The 15,967-nt window shown below is 35.6% G+C and overlaps 1 protein-coding gene across 1 annotated transcript in view; it reads left to right on the top strand.

Annotated features, from left to right (window-relative positions):
• Impbeta11 (importin beta11) overlaps positions 1 to 15,967 on the top strand; it is a 257,037-nt gene that overhangs the window by 145,234 nt on the left and 95,836 nt on the right. The window contains exons 14-16 of the mRNA XM_090373121.1: positions 11,615 to 11,778; positions 12,948 to 12,988; positions 14,197 to 14,262. Of these exons, the coding sequence (XP_090229247.1) occupies positions 11,615 to 11,778; positions 12,948 to 12,988; positions 14,197 to 14,262 (271 nt within the window). The remainder of the gene's footprint in view (positions 1 to 11,614; positions 11,779 to 12,947; positions 12,989 to 14,196; positions 14,263 to 15,967) is intronic.

The following is a 15,967-nucleotide window of genomic DNA, read 5'->3' on the forward strand; positions in this document are numbered from 1 at the left end:
AAGGTGAAGATATTCTGCAACAGAGAAAACGTTCTTGTTTGATTGCGCTTAGCAGCAATGAAGAGGAAGAAAAATTAAATGAACATACATTAACTGACATTATGTATCACAGTTTGTAAGACGTTTGTTCAGTTATTACTATTTTTAATAAAAATTAAGTTTCTAATAGTTATAAAAAAAAAAAAAAGATTTATTTTTGTTAACTTTTAGAATGTAACCCCCAGTTTTGTATTGGTTCTTAGTCCTGTATAACACGGTTTCACACTACACAAGATTTTATAAAAACCTAACTACCGTGTTATACGAGGGTTACCTGTACTAGAAGGAAGGGGATGAATCACATTGGTCAATGATGTTGGTGGTTTAACTGTTGATGATCCTGCTCAGGTTGCTGAAAAACTGAATAGGTATTTTGGATCTGCATTCACACATAAAGAATTCCTTGGAGAGGAGGATATCAAAAAGTTTATCCAACTCTAACGTGGAGATAAATGATTTTGTGATGACTACAAGGAACGTAGAAGAGAAATTGTTGAAGCTAAACATTAAAAAAGGCACCTTAGGTGGATGGGATATATCAAATTATATAAAGAGAGGCAGTAAACCCTTAACCATAATTATGCAATCATAATTATCATTTGGATTCAGGGAGGTACCTGTAGAAGTGTGAATTGGGGATACAGTAATTACAGACCTATTAGATGAACTTCTGTTCTAAATTAAAGCAGTGTAGTTGCTGGTTAAAGAAGTAATGCAGGACTCAAGACAGGAATGCAGTTATACTGCATTCACAGCATGGATTTGTTAAGAGGTGAAATTGTCTGACCAATTTAATGGGACACTGTTATGCAGTAACAAAGGAACTTGGTGGAAAAAATAATTTTGATATCATATACACTGGTGTGCAAAACTTAAGGACCAACACTATTTCTAAAGGTTGCAACCACAAAATCAAATGAAACAGCCTGTGGCAATTTGCGTAACTGTGGCCGTTCAGCAGAAAGCTGGTGCACATGCAAAAATTTGAATTGTGATGAGAGGGCTCACATAAACAAATAAAAGCAGCAATTCAGAAGTTATGTGCAAATTTCTGAATGGGGAACACGATTGTTACAAACGTTCGATTGGTTTCGTACAGTGCTACAGACAACGAAATGGCTAGTAGACAACATCTGGATGACTTTACCTGGGATCGAATAATTGGGAAGCTCGAAGTGTGAGGAGTGTGGCTGCAGAGTTTGGTATTGCCCATAGCGTCGTCTCACGTGCATGGTCGGCCTTCAGAACGACAGGTACATCTGTTCGAAGGACCAGTGGTGGTCATCCATGAAACACAACGCCCAACGATGACCGCTATATACTCCTACAGGCCAAGAGGGACCGACACCAGACAGTGGGATCCATTGCAAACCAGCTGCACAGGACGCAGGATATCGCAGTTTGCTGTGGCCAGGCAACCACAAAAGTGGACTGTTTACTGATGAGAGTAGAATCTCAGCAGCGATTCTGGACATCAGCTAATCTGGCGAGAGGTTGGCACATGGTATCACCCCACAAACATCACTGAAAGGGATCGATATGGTGGTTGAGGTGTTCTCGTCTGGGGAGGCGTTATCTTGGATGAACGTACACAACTCCGGATACTGGAAGGAGGTACTGTAACTGGTGCACGCTACTGTACTGAGTTGATCCTTCCCCATGTGCGTCTGTTCTGAGATGCCATTGACCCCGAGTTCGTGTTTATGGATGATAATGCCACACCCCATTTCACTTCAGTTGTTGATATACTTTTTGTAAATGAGGACATTGTTCGTATGGATTGGCCTGCCCGTTCCACCGATCTAAATCCCATCGAACACATATGGGACTCTCTGGGGAGACGCCTAGAGCACGTCCACCCCCCCCCCACCAGAAAATGTTCACCAGCTGAAGATGGCGCTGACAGAGGAATGGATAATGCTACCACAAGAACTTATCAACAACATTGTTCTAAGTATGGACAGGCAGTGCAAAGCCTGCATCGACATTAGGGGTGGCCATATCTCCTACTGAGGACCACCTCTTCCCTTTGTTCCATCTTTGGCAGTGATGCATCTTTATCATGGGAGCCAGTGCAATGTTGTCATTTTTGAATAAAGTCCCTCTGTACCGTTTTGTTTCCGTTGTTGTGTCAGTGTTTTTTCTTTCATCATTTCTGTATCTCATGAGGTTCCTTTGGTATGCTTTTCCCTTATCCAGGCCACTCCTATGAGAAGCTACAGGTGAAAATCTGACTGGTCCTTAAGTTTTACACACCAGTGTACTTGGATTTCAGAAATTTTGATATTGCTGCACAAATTGGAGCAGTGTGGCATTAAGGGCAAGTTACTGTTATGGATACAGGGATGGGTGAGTGGGAAAAGACTTATTATTAATGGACACTGCCCTTGGACTAATGTTATTAGTTGAGCCCCCACACCATTCATTGCTGGATCCATTGTTACTTTCTATATTTACTTTCTATATTTGTATTAACGATATTGAAGAAGATATATCAGGGTTAATGTGTAATTTTACAGATGATACTAAAGGCGGGCAGGGTGGTTAATAAAAGTTATGCTACTGGAACAAGCTCTAGAAAAATTAGGCAGGTGAGCTGAGAATTGACAATTGAAATTTAAGGTTGACGAATGTATGGTACTGGGTATGGATAGCAATAATTCCAGATTAATGTACCAACTGTGTTGTTACTACTACACTTAGGATAGTGTAAAATGAAAACGTTTTGGTGGGTGGGGGTGGGTAATTGTGTAGACAGGCTGCCTTAAGAGTTCATGGGGGTTGTCAATGATATACAGCAACTTTGCTAGTAGGGAGAAGGTGATTATCCCATTGCACAAGGCAATGCTTTCACCTTGAGTACTGCATAGAGATCAGTAGGCCTCATTTTAGAAAGAATGTATACCTTTTGGAATGGATGCAGGAAACAAAAGGTGCTATTACCAAGGAAGGCTTCAAATCTGCAAATTGCAGCATCTGGAGACCAGGCAACTGTGAGATGATCTGATTGAGGTGTTTAAGGCTTTGAATTGACTTGGCATGCTCACTACTGATTGGCATTCTTCTTCTTGCTCAGACTACGCACATGAGGGGGCATAAATTCTAACTGAGTTAAGATGGTTGCATGTTGTGTGGAAGTTTGCCTTTAGTGGTTGATTGTTGGAATAAATTTCCATCTGTTGTTTGTTTCTGTGGAAGTAGGTAGTTTGAATAAATTCAAGGAAGAACTAAACCAACTTGGATAGAATGGACAGGTGATGTAGGAAAAGTTTTTTTTTTTTTTTTTTTATTAATCTGCTGTAATTTTGCTTTTTTTGCAACTTCTGCCATAAAATGATTCTTATTGAAAAGTGCTATGCCACCTTGTTGTTAACCACTATTTTAATATTTTACTTTTTTTTTTTTTTTTTTGTTTCTGTATTAGTAGTAGCAAATGACAGTTTCTTATACGTAAATTGGTCATAATTCTTAAATATACAGTAGACTCTAGATTTTCTGGGATAGATGGTAAAAAAATATTCCCAGATGATAGATTTTCCCAGTTAATCCAAAAATACAGTAAGTCCCCAACATACGTTCCAGGACTTCATGCATAACTCGGGAATGACTAATAAAATATTGCTGCTATATCCCTGATATGCCAAAATTACAAAAACTACATAATATCCTCAGAAGGATGAAGAAAATTAGTCATATATTTTTAATAAGTTCAATTAAAAACTTTATCTGGGGACAGCGGTGAAGTAGCCAGAGTGGCACATAAGAAAAGAAAACATAAAAGGAAACAAAAATGCATGTTATTGTACTGTAAAAACTGCTACGTATTTCGTAGCCTTGGTTATTATTATAGTTGACCTTCATTTGGGCTGACCGCTTCTCGTATTCTGTCTTTCTCCTTTATTGCATTCACTGCTGCCACTGACAAATCTGAATTCCACGCAATACTTGTTAATGTTTGGCCATTTTCATACATCCTTATTATTTTAATTTTCTAATCCAACTTGATTGCTTTCCTTTTCTTGATAGACTTACTAGTACTGTTGTCACTTATTCTCTTAGTCGGCACCATGATAACGATCAAAATGAAATTTTATGGAAACAACTTCACAGGGTTAAGGCAAAAACTTGCTATTATCACTATATCTAAGCTCGCATTTAACTAAAGCACATTTCTGGAGGTCACTGTCATAAAACAATAAAAACAATTTGCACTTTCCGGTTTACTGGGCTTTTCTGTTAGTGCAATTAATTATAAATGGGTAGTAAACTTCATCTTATTGCATATGCAATAATACTGACGTCTGAAATTCAGTGAGTTGTTACATTATGGTGAAATGTGTGTCCCCTTCACTTGATATCTTCAGTCATAAAAAAAAATTATAAATAACGTAATGGAAGTCCGAAGCTACATAAGTCGGGGACTTGCTGTATCGAAAAAGGTTCAGCAACCTATGTAAAAGGTATGCCGATAGATAAAGAACTTATCACGCACTACTTGTGTGTCCAATACGATGCTTTCTTTTATTTTTTACAATGTCATGTATGGTTTGGTCACCAAAATAATGGTTCTTTAGAGATTTAACAGATGCACCGTTTTCAAACTTTTGAACAATTTCAAGTTTTTGTTTAAATGAAAGCACAACTCTTGTGTTTGCCCATCATTTTCGTGATTTCTTAACAACAAAAAAAAGTTACTATAGAAAAAAAATTCTGACATGCATAGCGAAGCAAAATTTGTCCTTTTGGAGTGCGATGGAACACAACAATTGATGCAACGCACTAAAACAAACTAAACATTTGGTGTCTTTTTTTTTTTTTTTTTTTTTGAACGGCGGATGCGAAGACAACGAGTTGCAAGATAATAGGCACACTAATCTCCTAATGACGCCTTATAACGCCGCTTCTTGTTGCTTATTTACGACTTGCAAAAAATCTGTTTGTATCTATTCTATTTATTACTTGAATTTTATGATTTCTTGTTTTTTTTTTATTATCTTTTTTATTTGAAATATTGAAATGTCCTGGTTAATCTGATCTCGGTAAATCAAGAGTCTGCTGTGTGTGTGTGTGTGTGTGTGTCTACACACACACACACACAGTCATATTAGTGTGACTGTTGTGTTGCAAAGTTTTTCAAAATGCCATAAACATTTAAAAATGAAGAATATGCTAATGTGTATTTTGTATATGGTTTCTGCACTGAAAATTGTAAAACTGCTGTAGCCAGATACTACCAACAATATCTCTGTCATAGAATTCCACATTGCAGCACATTTCAGATTGTGCATAGAACTTTCCTTTTCATGAGCAATGGTGGCTTGTACAGTGCTGTTAACAACACAAGGAATTCACACTCTTCGGCTCAAAAAAATCCATGAAGTAACAGAAGTAATCATAGTGATTTTTCATTAAATGTAGTGTGGGGATGTGAGGCAACTACTTATGCATGCCAAGTTTTTATTGGCTTAAGTGTATATTACAGAATTTTTTTGAAAATGAACTACCATGGTATTTAGAGGATGTGCCTCTTGCAAGTACAAATGTTAATACATCATGATGGAGCACATCCACATTTCAAGACAAGTTGCAGAGTTCTTGAATTAAACTTATCAAGGTAGATCAAAGGCATGGCCCATCTGGTCACCCAGTTTTAACCATAGATTTCTTCCTCTGGATTGTACCATAGTTTTTGCCAAAAACTATGTAATTGTGACTATGTAACTTATATGTAACTATGTAGGCAGTAATTGGTAGAGGCCATGAATGAAGTTGCTGTTGGCATCAGAAGTGAGCTGTGTATGTTTCATGGGATGAGTGTTACAGAGTGTTATTGATAAGTGTTACAGAGTAACACTTATCAATGTGCATGCTATCACAATGCATCCTTTTTGAAAATTATATATAGTTGTATGTAAACTTGTAAGCTGACAATAGACTGAAGTATAATTTAAACTGTATATTGTATTTTTAAATGTTTAAGGTGACTATAATAAAGGTGAATTGAAAATTGATCCTGTATTCATTGCTGTATCACACTACCACTTAACTTGAATGTGGTGCCGAATCATGTTGTTGTTGTTAGCATTAGCATTAGTAGAGGCATTTGATGCAAGAAAGCAAGCTTATGCAGCATCAGCCAAAAAAAAAAAAAAAAAAAAACCACTTCCACTTCACCCCTCTGTTCGTTCAAAATACCTGTCCAGCTGAGCCTTAAACTTATTTAGGCTATCAACCTCCACCACAAGGGATGGCAGTCTGTTCCACCAACCAACCACCCGCTGGCTAAAGGCAAATTTCTGCACGTCTATCCTACATCTGTCTTTCCTCAATTTGAATTTATGCACTCTCAGGTGATTTTTCTGAGCTAGAGGAAGAATCCCATCAGCATTGAGCATGCTTAAACCATTCAAGGCTTTATACACCTCTATCAGATCACCTCGCTGGTGCCTAGTCTCCAGACACTGTAATTTGCAAAACTTAAGCCTTTCTTCGTAAGAGCACCCCTTTGTTCCATTCACTAATCTTGTTGCCCTTCTCTGTACTCATTCCAGCAGCTCTACATCCTTCTTGAAATGAGGACTCCAGACCTGTATACAGTACTCTAGGTGTGGCCTGACCATTGCCTTATACAATGGAATAATCACCTCCTTATCCCTGCTGGAAAAATTCCTGTATATCATTGACAATACTCCATGAGCTACTGTTGCAGCCCGTCTGCACTGCTCAGAGAACTTCATATCTGCCTGCACAATCACCCCCAAGTCCCTTTCATTCTCTACCACTGTCAGTGTAGTACCACAGAGTTGATACGTTGCTCTGGGGTTGCTGTTTCCCATGTGTAGTACTTTACATTTGAATGTTAAACTTCATTTGCCACCTCTCAGCCCATCTGCTCAACCTTTCCAGATCCTGTTGCAGCAGCATAGTGTCAGTAGTGTCCTTGACAACCCTGCCAACCTTTGTATCATCTGCAAACTTGGACATTAAGTTTGATATACCATCATCAATATCATTTATAAATACAGAAAACAATAATGGACCCAACACTGAGCCCTGAGGGACTCCACTAATAACATTAGTCCACGATCAGCAGTGTCCATTGATTACCACTCTCTGTCTTCTCCCCCTCAACCACCCCTTTATCCATAGCAGCAATTTGCCCCCAATGTCACACTGCTCCAATTTGTGTAGCAGTCTTCCATGTGCAACAGTATCAAAAGCCTTTCTAAGATCCAAGTATATAATATCAAAGTTATTCCCTGTATCCAGTTCTTTTGTGACTGCATCATAGTATCCAATCAAGTTGGTCAGGCAAGACTTCCCCTTAACAAAACCATGCTGTGTCTGAGCTATAACTGAAGTCTTGTCTAAATGATCCTGCAGTGCTTCTTTAACCAGTACCTCCATTAATTTTCCTGGAACAGAAGTTAAGCTCACAGGTCTACAATTACTTGTGTCAGCCTTTGATCCTCCTTTGTGAATTGGGGTCACATTTGCACATTTCCAGTCTATGGGTACCTCCCCTGAGTCCAAGGAAGCTCTCATAATTATGGCTAAGGGTTTGCTTACTTCCTTTGCTGCCTCCTTTAATATAACTGGATAGATCCCATCCACCACGGGTGCCTTTCTTGTGTTTATCTTCAACAGTTTCTCCTCCACTTTACTCCCAGTTATTTCAAGATTCTGTAGCTTACTGCTAGAGTTGAATACACCTCTGGCATTCCCCTTGCTGAATAACTCCTCATGTGTGAATGTCGATGCAAAATATTCATTTAGTTTGTTAGCTACCTGAGCAGGATCATCAACAGTTGACCCATCAATATCAAGTGGACCAATCTGATTCATCCCCTTCCTTCTAGAGTTTACATAAGTAAAGAACTCTTTGCTGTTTTTCTTTGCATCCCTTGCCAAGGATTTCTCGTAATCTGCCTTCGCCTGCCTAACCTCCTTTGTAACTTGGTTGCATATCAACTTGTATCTATCATAGGCTTCTGTGTCATGTGTTAATTTGTATGTATCCCATGCATTTTTCTTCTCTGCCATATGCCTCATTAGTTCATCTGACATCCATTTTGGCCTAAACCTTGAACAATATTTCTTAGTTGGTATGTAAAGCCTAGTAGCTTCCAAGATAAGTTCTTTGAATGCTTCCCATTTTGAATTTTCTGTTGGTAACATCATCAGTTGGTCCCACTGTATAGAATTTAAATACTGTCTCAGTCCATCGTAGTCGCCTTTACGGAAGCAATAACCCTTCCCTTTACCCCTAATGGTAGTTACCTCTTTGAGTAAATCCCACTTCAGCACACTGTGATCACTGCCACCTAGTGGTTCATTTATCTGCAGATTCTTAATGCATGAAGAATCATTGCTGATAATTAAATCAAGAGTATTACTCCCTCTAGTTGCCTCCCGAACATGCTGATGTAGAAAACAATCATCCAATAAATCCACAAAAGCCCTGCTAGTGTGTGAGTAACCAGCCCCCAAATTCCAGTCAATATCTGGGAAATTAAAATCTCCCATTATAAGACTCTCTGATTTACTGGCCCACTCTATTTCCCTGTACAGTTCCTTATTATACTCATCAGAGTCATTAGGCCTATAGCACACTCCTACTCTCAATTTTGATCTCCCAATGCTTATGTCACACCAAACTGACTCAACACTGCACTGTCCAGCGATGTCGACTGGCTTCACTTCCTTGGTTTTTATGTGTTTCTTAACTAATAGCATAACCCCTCCCCCCTTCCTATCCTGTCTATCCTTTCTGTAGACGTTGTACTCCCCAAATTGCAGTTCTGCATCCCTTATATCTGTGTGACACCACGTCTCTGATATCCCAACAATATCTGCCTTTGATGTTTTGAGCAATACCTCAAATTCATCAAATTTATTTACTAAACTCCTAGCATTGGTGTACACGCAAGTATACCTGCACCTGTTTCTATTCTTAGCTACCCTAACACAACCCATGTGTTTACTTGTACCGCAATGGCTCCCAGCAGTCTCTGAAATACCATGCATCTTGTTTTTCAGGCTTCTGCTCATTCTAATAGAAGCAGTGCAAGAATCTCTTTCACCTCTGCCAGTGGCTACTGTCAATCTATTGGTCTTTGTCTCCCCCCAAGCTAGCAGTTTTCCGACCCACCTAACACTGCCTCGATAGCATCAGCAAATATTCTTGCACCCTTTCTATTTAAGTGTATCCCATCCCTGTAGAAGCAATCTCTCCTGTTAACAAGTACAGTCCAGGCTGAAAAAAATTCTACCCCTTGAGCCTTGCACAATCTTTCCAGGGCCGAATTGATCGACAGGGCTCTCATCATATACTCCCTCCTATCGTGTCTGGGCAGAATTGCAGACACTTTCAAATTCAACCCTAATTCTCGGCTTTTGTTCAACAGTGACCTGTACTTGTTAAGTAATTCTGCCGGTCTCCTACTCTTGTTGATGGGGTTTTAAGTGCAATGGCTACTTAGGCTATATTGCACTTAGAAAAGTGATTCATATTGCCTGTGTTGGTTCATGTAGAATCAGTTAGAAATGGCTATACAGTCCTATTTGTTTTAAGAAGGAGAAGAATTCTGGGATATTTGATTTTTCGCCTATGATATGGCTAAGTGACAAAGGTTCCTTTAAGCTTGCCAGAGAAATGAATGACACTAGCTGAGCATTATTATACAGATTACATTCCAGAAGTATGTGTTTGACTGTGAGTGGTGTATGGCAATGGTTACACTGAGGAGGGTCATTCCCTGACAGGAGGAACAAATGAGTTAAATGAGTATGGCCGATTCTGGCTCTGGCCAGAATTACTTCTTCTTGTCTGTTTGCAATGGGGCTGGAAGCCCATAATTTTGGTACAGGTTTAATTTGAAAAAGTTTATTATGAATTTGCGCTTGCCATTGCAGAGTCCATCGATCTTTACATATACTTCGGATCTTAATTTTATAGTCTATGAACGGTACTAAGGAATTCGTTGGGGCTGCACTCGATGGATGTTTGGCAGCATCATCCGCAATTTCATTACCTGGTATTCCAGTATGGCCAGGTATCTAGCAGAAAATAACCTTTTGTTGATTCTCTCTCAGACGTATCAACTCTGTTCTAATGAGCTTTATTAGAGGGTGATTAGATGGGGAGTTGTGTTGCAAGGCTAATAAGGAACTCTGCGAGTCTGTGTATATTAAGCTCTTTTGAATTGACATATGGAAAATATGTTCTATAGCAAGCTTTATGGCATATAATTCAGTCGTGTAACTACTGCATTCTGTTGGGAGAAATCATGTTGTGGTTTATAGGAAATTGTTCCAAATCACATATAGAATATGCTTTTCAACTTTGGCCAGTATGCAAAGAACACTCTCTATAGTGCATATGAGATTAAAAAGGAAGAAAACTACCTCATTTCATATGGTAGGGAATAGAAATTCATTTCAATCAAAAATATCTGAAATAATGGAAATGTTAAGCAACTGAAGGACCCAATTTAATTGCGATTTTCTTCAGAGATTGATCTTTACTGGTAGCAAATAGCATACTACATAGAACTAGTCAGAAGTGTTCTGTAATAGATTAATACTGTTGTGAGAGCCAAAAGTGGGCTCTCACCTTATTTCTATATATTGCCTGTATTTTTCCAAATGTGACTGCATCCAATTATTTTTGGCATGGTAATGTAGTGTATATAAGATGTCCCTTGGCATCCTATCTACTGATGTTCCAAATAGTTTAATTAGACATATGTAGTTGTCTTTAGATTAGGACATTAGAGTAAATAGGTTGTATCATGTGACTAACAAATTTCCATGTTTTATAAATTGAGATTGGTAATATAGGTGAAACCTGTTGTAATGCGATGCTCGTGGTCCAAAGAATCACATTTTGATATAAGCGGGATCGCATTAAAAAATTCTAGCCATTTTTCGACATTCAAACTTCATACTTACTATCAATTTTGGCTCATCTCTTTTTATGCATGATAATTGCAATACTATGTCTAAGAAAAATCAAGCAAAGAATGATAATGGATATAATATGCGAATGTGTTGTTTCAATCTTTTATTGATGCACTGTACAATAAAGTATTTAAAAAACCAATATTAATGTTGTTAATTATACATAAACGTGATAAACAGTGACAAGTGGTTTATTATTGTTCTTACAGAAATCAAAGGATAATGCATATCATGGATAAGCATTAAGCTGAAAATATCGCCATGTATTCACAAGGAATTCAATGTTGATCTTTAGTGACTAAAAACACATTTCAACTGATGAAAAATGGGAGCCATGTTTGCATTGCATTATAAGCAGATTTACGTTCTAAAATCACGTTTTAACAGGTTCAGCTGTATCAAGAATTTAGACCTGTCTTTGAATTTATATTAAACCAGTTTTATTCAGAACAGTTTAAGAATACTTGTGAATACTTGTAGAACTATTCCATTTCTTAGCATAAGGGAATTGTTTTATATGGATATGTGTTTCTTATAATTTATAGAATAGCAACAACAAATTTTATTATTTATTCTGTGCATATATTCTGTACTTATATATTTTTTTTCCAAGTTATAGAGCAGTAAGACGGCGTGTAATATGGTTGATTGGACAGTGGATTAGTGTTAAACTTTCTCCAGAATTAAGGCCAGTGTTATATGAAACAATTCTTCCACTATTAGATTCTAAAGAAGATTTAGTTGTTCGACTGACAGCAGCAAATACTCTTAAAGTTGATATCCTTTTTTATTTAACCCTTTGAGATGAAATCCATTAGAAATTAATAATATTACTACTCCCAAAGTTTATTCCCCAATTTAACAAAAAAGATTACATAATGAATTTTATGATTACATAATGAATTTTATGTAATCCAGGAAGTCAATTGTTTTGTACTGAAAAAGTTATGACTAAGGTTATTTTTAAAAAATTTAAAAAGTCAATTTTTCATGTAAAAAAATTGATAAAAATCACTTCTGAAATAAAATTCAGAAAAATAAATTATCTCTGCAGATTTTTATCTTAAAAAAATCTATTTCATATATTTAATGAAAAATGTAGATGGAAAGTTTATGAGTAATCATAATTTTAAGGTTGGTCAACAAGGATTCCAACAATAGACTAATTTTTACTTGCGGGGACCTTTGGCTTTCTCTCATCACTCACATTTCACTTGTATTTGACAACACCCACAGTTCAAATTTTAGTGCTCACATTGTCTATTAAAAAAAAGCACATTTAGTGCTCACATTGTCTATTAAAAAAAAAGCACATTCCATGTGTTTTTTTTTTTATGTATGATTATCTGATTTACTAACAACCGCACACAGTCAGTCCTGTAGCAAGGACACATCTACACAACTGATTTCCAAAGAAGCTGTCTCCCATGTAGTTGATGATTTCTACTAATGTTGACAATGGGATGTCCATTTTCTTGTTCTTGTCGGAAATTTTTAACTAAAGGACTTTATTAATTTCTGCATTTCTTGACACTGAAAAATAATTCATATTGTTTCAATAATTCATATTATTCATATTGTTTTAAGCTGGTTTATTCAAAATAATAATAATAATAATAATAAAAATCATAGAAATAAAGAGAATATATCAGATTTCATGAAATTGAGAAAATATTAATGACTTTCGATGAAATTGGTGCAGAAATTGTGGCTATGATACAAGTAGCCCTAATTATGACAGATCATACTCCCATAATTTTTATTATTTCTTTGTGTGTATGTGTATTTATATATATATATATATATATATATATATATATATATATATTAAATTGCAGTTTATCATATCCTAGTTCCCAATTTTAAAACTTATTTTGGCAAACATTTGGCCTGAATTTTTATTGTCAAATGTGTATGTTCTGATCATTTTTCTTAACTCATCACACCAGTAGATGATTTTGAATTTAATATAGAGCAGTTTCTTCCAGTAAGTTATTTCTGGCTTCTTTGGAATTAATATTAATTGATAAATAAATGCATAAATGAAGTTAGGATAAATGTTGTATATTAAATGATGGTATAAAGAATTCTAATTATGAAGGAGATAAAGTTTAATTTCTTGGGAGATTTGGGAAATTTCTCAAGTTATTGGGAAATTTGAACTGTTTCCCAAATTCTAACAAATAACAAATAACAGATAACAAATTCTAAAAACAGATTACAAAAAAAACTGCATTTTTCATAAATTGTTTTATGGGCAAAAAAGATCAAGTTTATAGAAACAAAATGAAAAGTAAAAACTTTTCAGAAAACATTTCAAAGTCGTTGTGGATATTATTGTTAACTCTATAGGGAGAAAGGAAGGAATAAGTGATTAACAAATGCAGCACTATTTTTGTTTAAAGTAAATATATGAATTGAGTGAAAACACTAATTGTGAAAAAACAAACATATTTGAATAGTTTAATTTAAACTGTTTTTAAATTAAATTGTGTGGGGAAAAAATCTGTTATTTCCTTTAACTTAATTAATAATTTGAATTAGGTGTAAAAGCTGTCAAGGTTATGGAGAAGTTCATTCTGGAAACTGCTCATGAAAAGAGCTAGCTGTGAAGAACACCACTGTTTATTTTTGAATTGTCAGTGAGAAAACAAGAACATCCAAGAGTTGTTTATTATGGACTAGATATGAAATTACAAATATTAAAGGCTGGTTTTGCCAATACTGCACTATTTTTATTGTAAATAAAGTAATTATTGAAATTTTGGAGGAAAACCTAAATTACAGAGATGACTGTTAGCGCCATCCACAGGGTGTTATCATGAAGGCTGGCAAAGTTCAAACTTGAACCCAGTTTGAGTTTGGTATAGACTGGATTGAATTGCAAACACGACTCTAATTGAGTGATGCCAATAATCTTATTGGTGTCCACCTTGTTTCAAGATAGATAGAAATATAACTTTCCCACCAGATTACACTGGTGGGAAAATTATTTTTGTATTGGCATTCTAGCAAGCTTCTTTCTCCTCAGAAAAAGATCTATACCTTGGTAACTGTAATATCCTACTACAGCACTGATCTAATTTTAAATATTAAATATTTTAAACTAATTTTAAAATATAGTTTAACACTCACATTGCATTTTTAATGGATAATTTTGCTGTAATTTTATTGTTTATAATTTTGCCTTTTTAGTATATAGAATCAAGTGTTGGGCTCCTGTTTAATCTCTTAAAGCAGGTCAACGAATGTGATACAAAAGTAAGTCAATGTTTTAGTATTTTAGAATATGTATAAAATTTTAAAGTTGCAAAGAAAAAATATCCCTTCCCTGTATTGATTCTAGATAGTTTTTATTGTGTGGGCTGTTGAGGATATGTATATATCTCTGTGTTTTCATTTCAGCTTACCTGGTAATGTATGAAGTTCAAGCCAAAAGTTTCCAGACTGGTCATTAAAATTAATTTAAACTTTAGATTTAAAATTAATAATTAAGTAATTATTAATTAAATTGCTGAACTTAATTAAGAATTAATTAAGTTCAGCAATTAAACATTAGTTATATGGTTGGCATTGTCCCATTCAAAGTTATCCTCCAGTGTTTATATATCAGTCACAGTGCTGCCTCTCTGGAGCTCCTGTTTCACAAAGCTGTTGACACTTTCTGTGATTCAGCTTGAATTTTCATTATTTTAATGGGATTTTCAGTTTGGGGAACAGAAAAATCATGGGGGGCAAGTCAGAAAAACAGGCAGGGTGTTGGGACCATCATTTTGTTCTTGTCTGAAAACTGTAGAACCAAGAAAGCTGTGCGGACTGGCATCATGATGCAGAAGCCAATCCTGGGTGTGCCATTTTTCTGGGTATGCACACATAAGAACACAATTAAGAAATTGTAGATATTTATTTCTAATTTAAACATAGTTCATGATTTACACTAATACACCAACACTTGTTTACAAGCACTAATTCATTGAAACACTTGTTCACCACTCACTCTCTGAAACACATACACTTTTTGAAATATGAAAATGCTTGCTTTGTGCTGAACCCACTCGTATATATACTGGCAGAGAAGTTTCTAGAAGGCTCACAATGTTTCTAGAGAACTGTTGTCAAAAGTTCTAGAACCTTCCAGAAGCACCCTAACCTTTTTTCTGCAAGTAACAATATTCTAGAAGGTTCATCCTTGAATGTTGTAGAAAACTCCAAATACTTTAGAAATCTCATGAATGTTCTAGGAAAAAAAAATTATAAAATTGATGGAAAAGATGATTAAACCAACTACAGATCTTGGTTTTCAGCCATTAACCTACGATATTTGGAAACTAAGGGTGCTGAAAACTTTTTAAGCATATATCTGAGTTTTTGAACATATTCCTGTGAGAATCTGTTGAAATTATTTTAGGGAAGAAATTGATCATACTATTTTTCATCAAAAAAAAAATTTATGTTTAAAGAGGATTACTTTTTCACTTAAAGTAACAGATTAAGTGAATATAATACTATAACAAATAAATATGAAAAGATGAAGTGATACAACAAATGAATAAATACAGCAAACCTAGATTACTAAATAATCAGCTACATTTACAGCTCTATATATATATATATATATATATATATATATTATATATATAATTTTATGTATAAAAAATTGTAAGTAGAACGTGTGAAGGAGATTTTATTGAATTAAATCTAATGAATATACGGTATACACTGGAAGCAATATATCGTATGAAAAAGAGGAAGAAATGGACAGGAAATTAATATAAAGATAAGAATTGAAAAAGCGACCAAGATGAAATAACATTGCGGTGTATTTCACAATTTCAGTGTCATCATCAGAGGTCATCCACCGAAATTATGAAAAAGACAGCAATGTTCTTGCTTCTGTTTCCAACATGCTCTGTATGCTATGGTGCACGTGTGTGGTTCCATGTGTTACGAAGGCAAATTTAGATTT

This window comes from Mastigoproctus giganteus, chromosome 5 (genome assembly GCF_048544385.1).
Source record: "Mastigoproctus giganteus isolate SK-2022 chromosome 5, ASM4854438v1, whole genome shotgun sequence".
NCBI lineage: Eukaryota > Metazoa > Arthropoda > Arachnida > Uropygi > Thelyphonidae > Mastigoproctus > Mastigoproctus giganteus.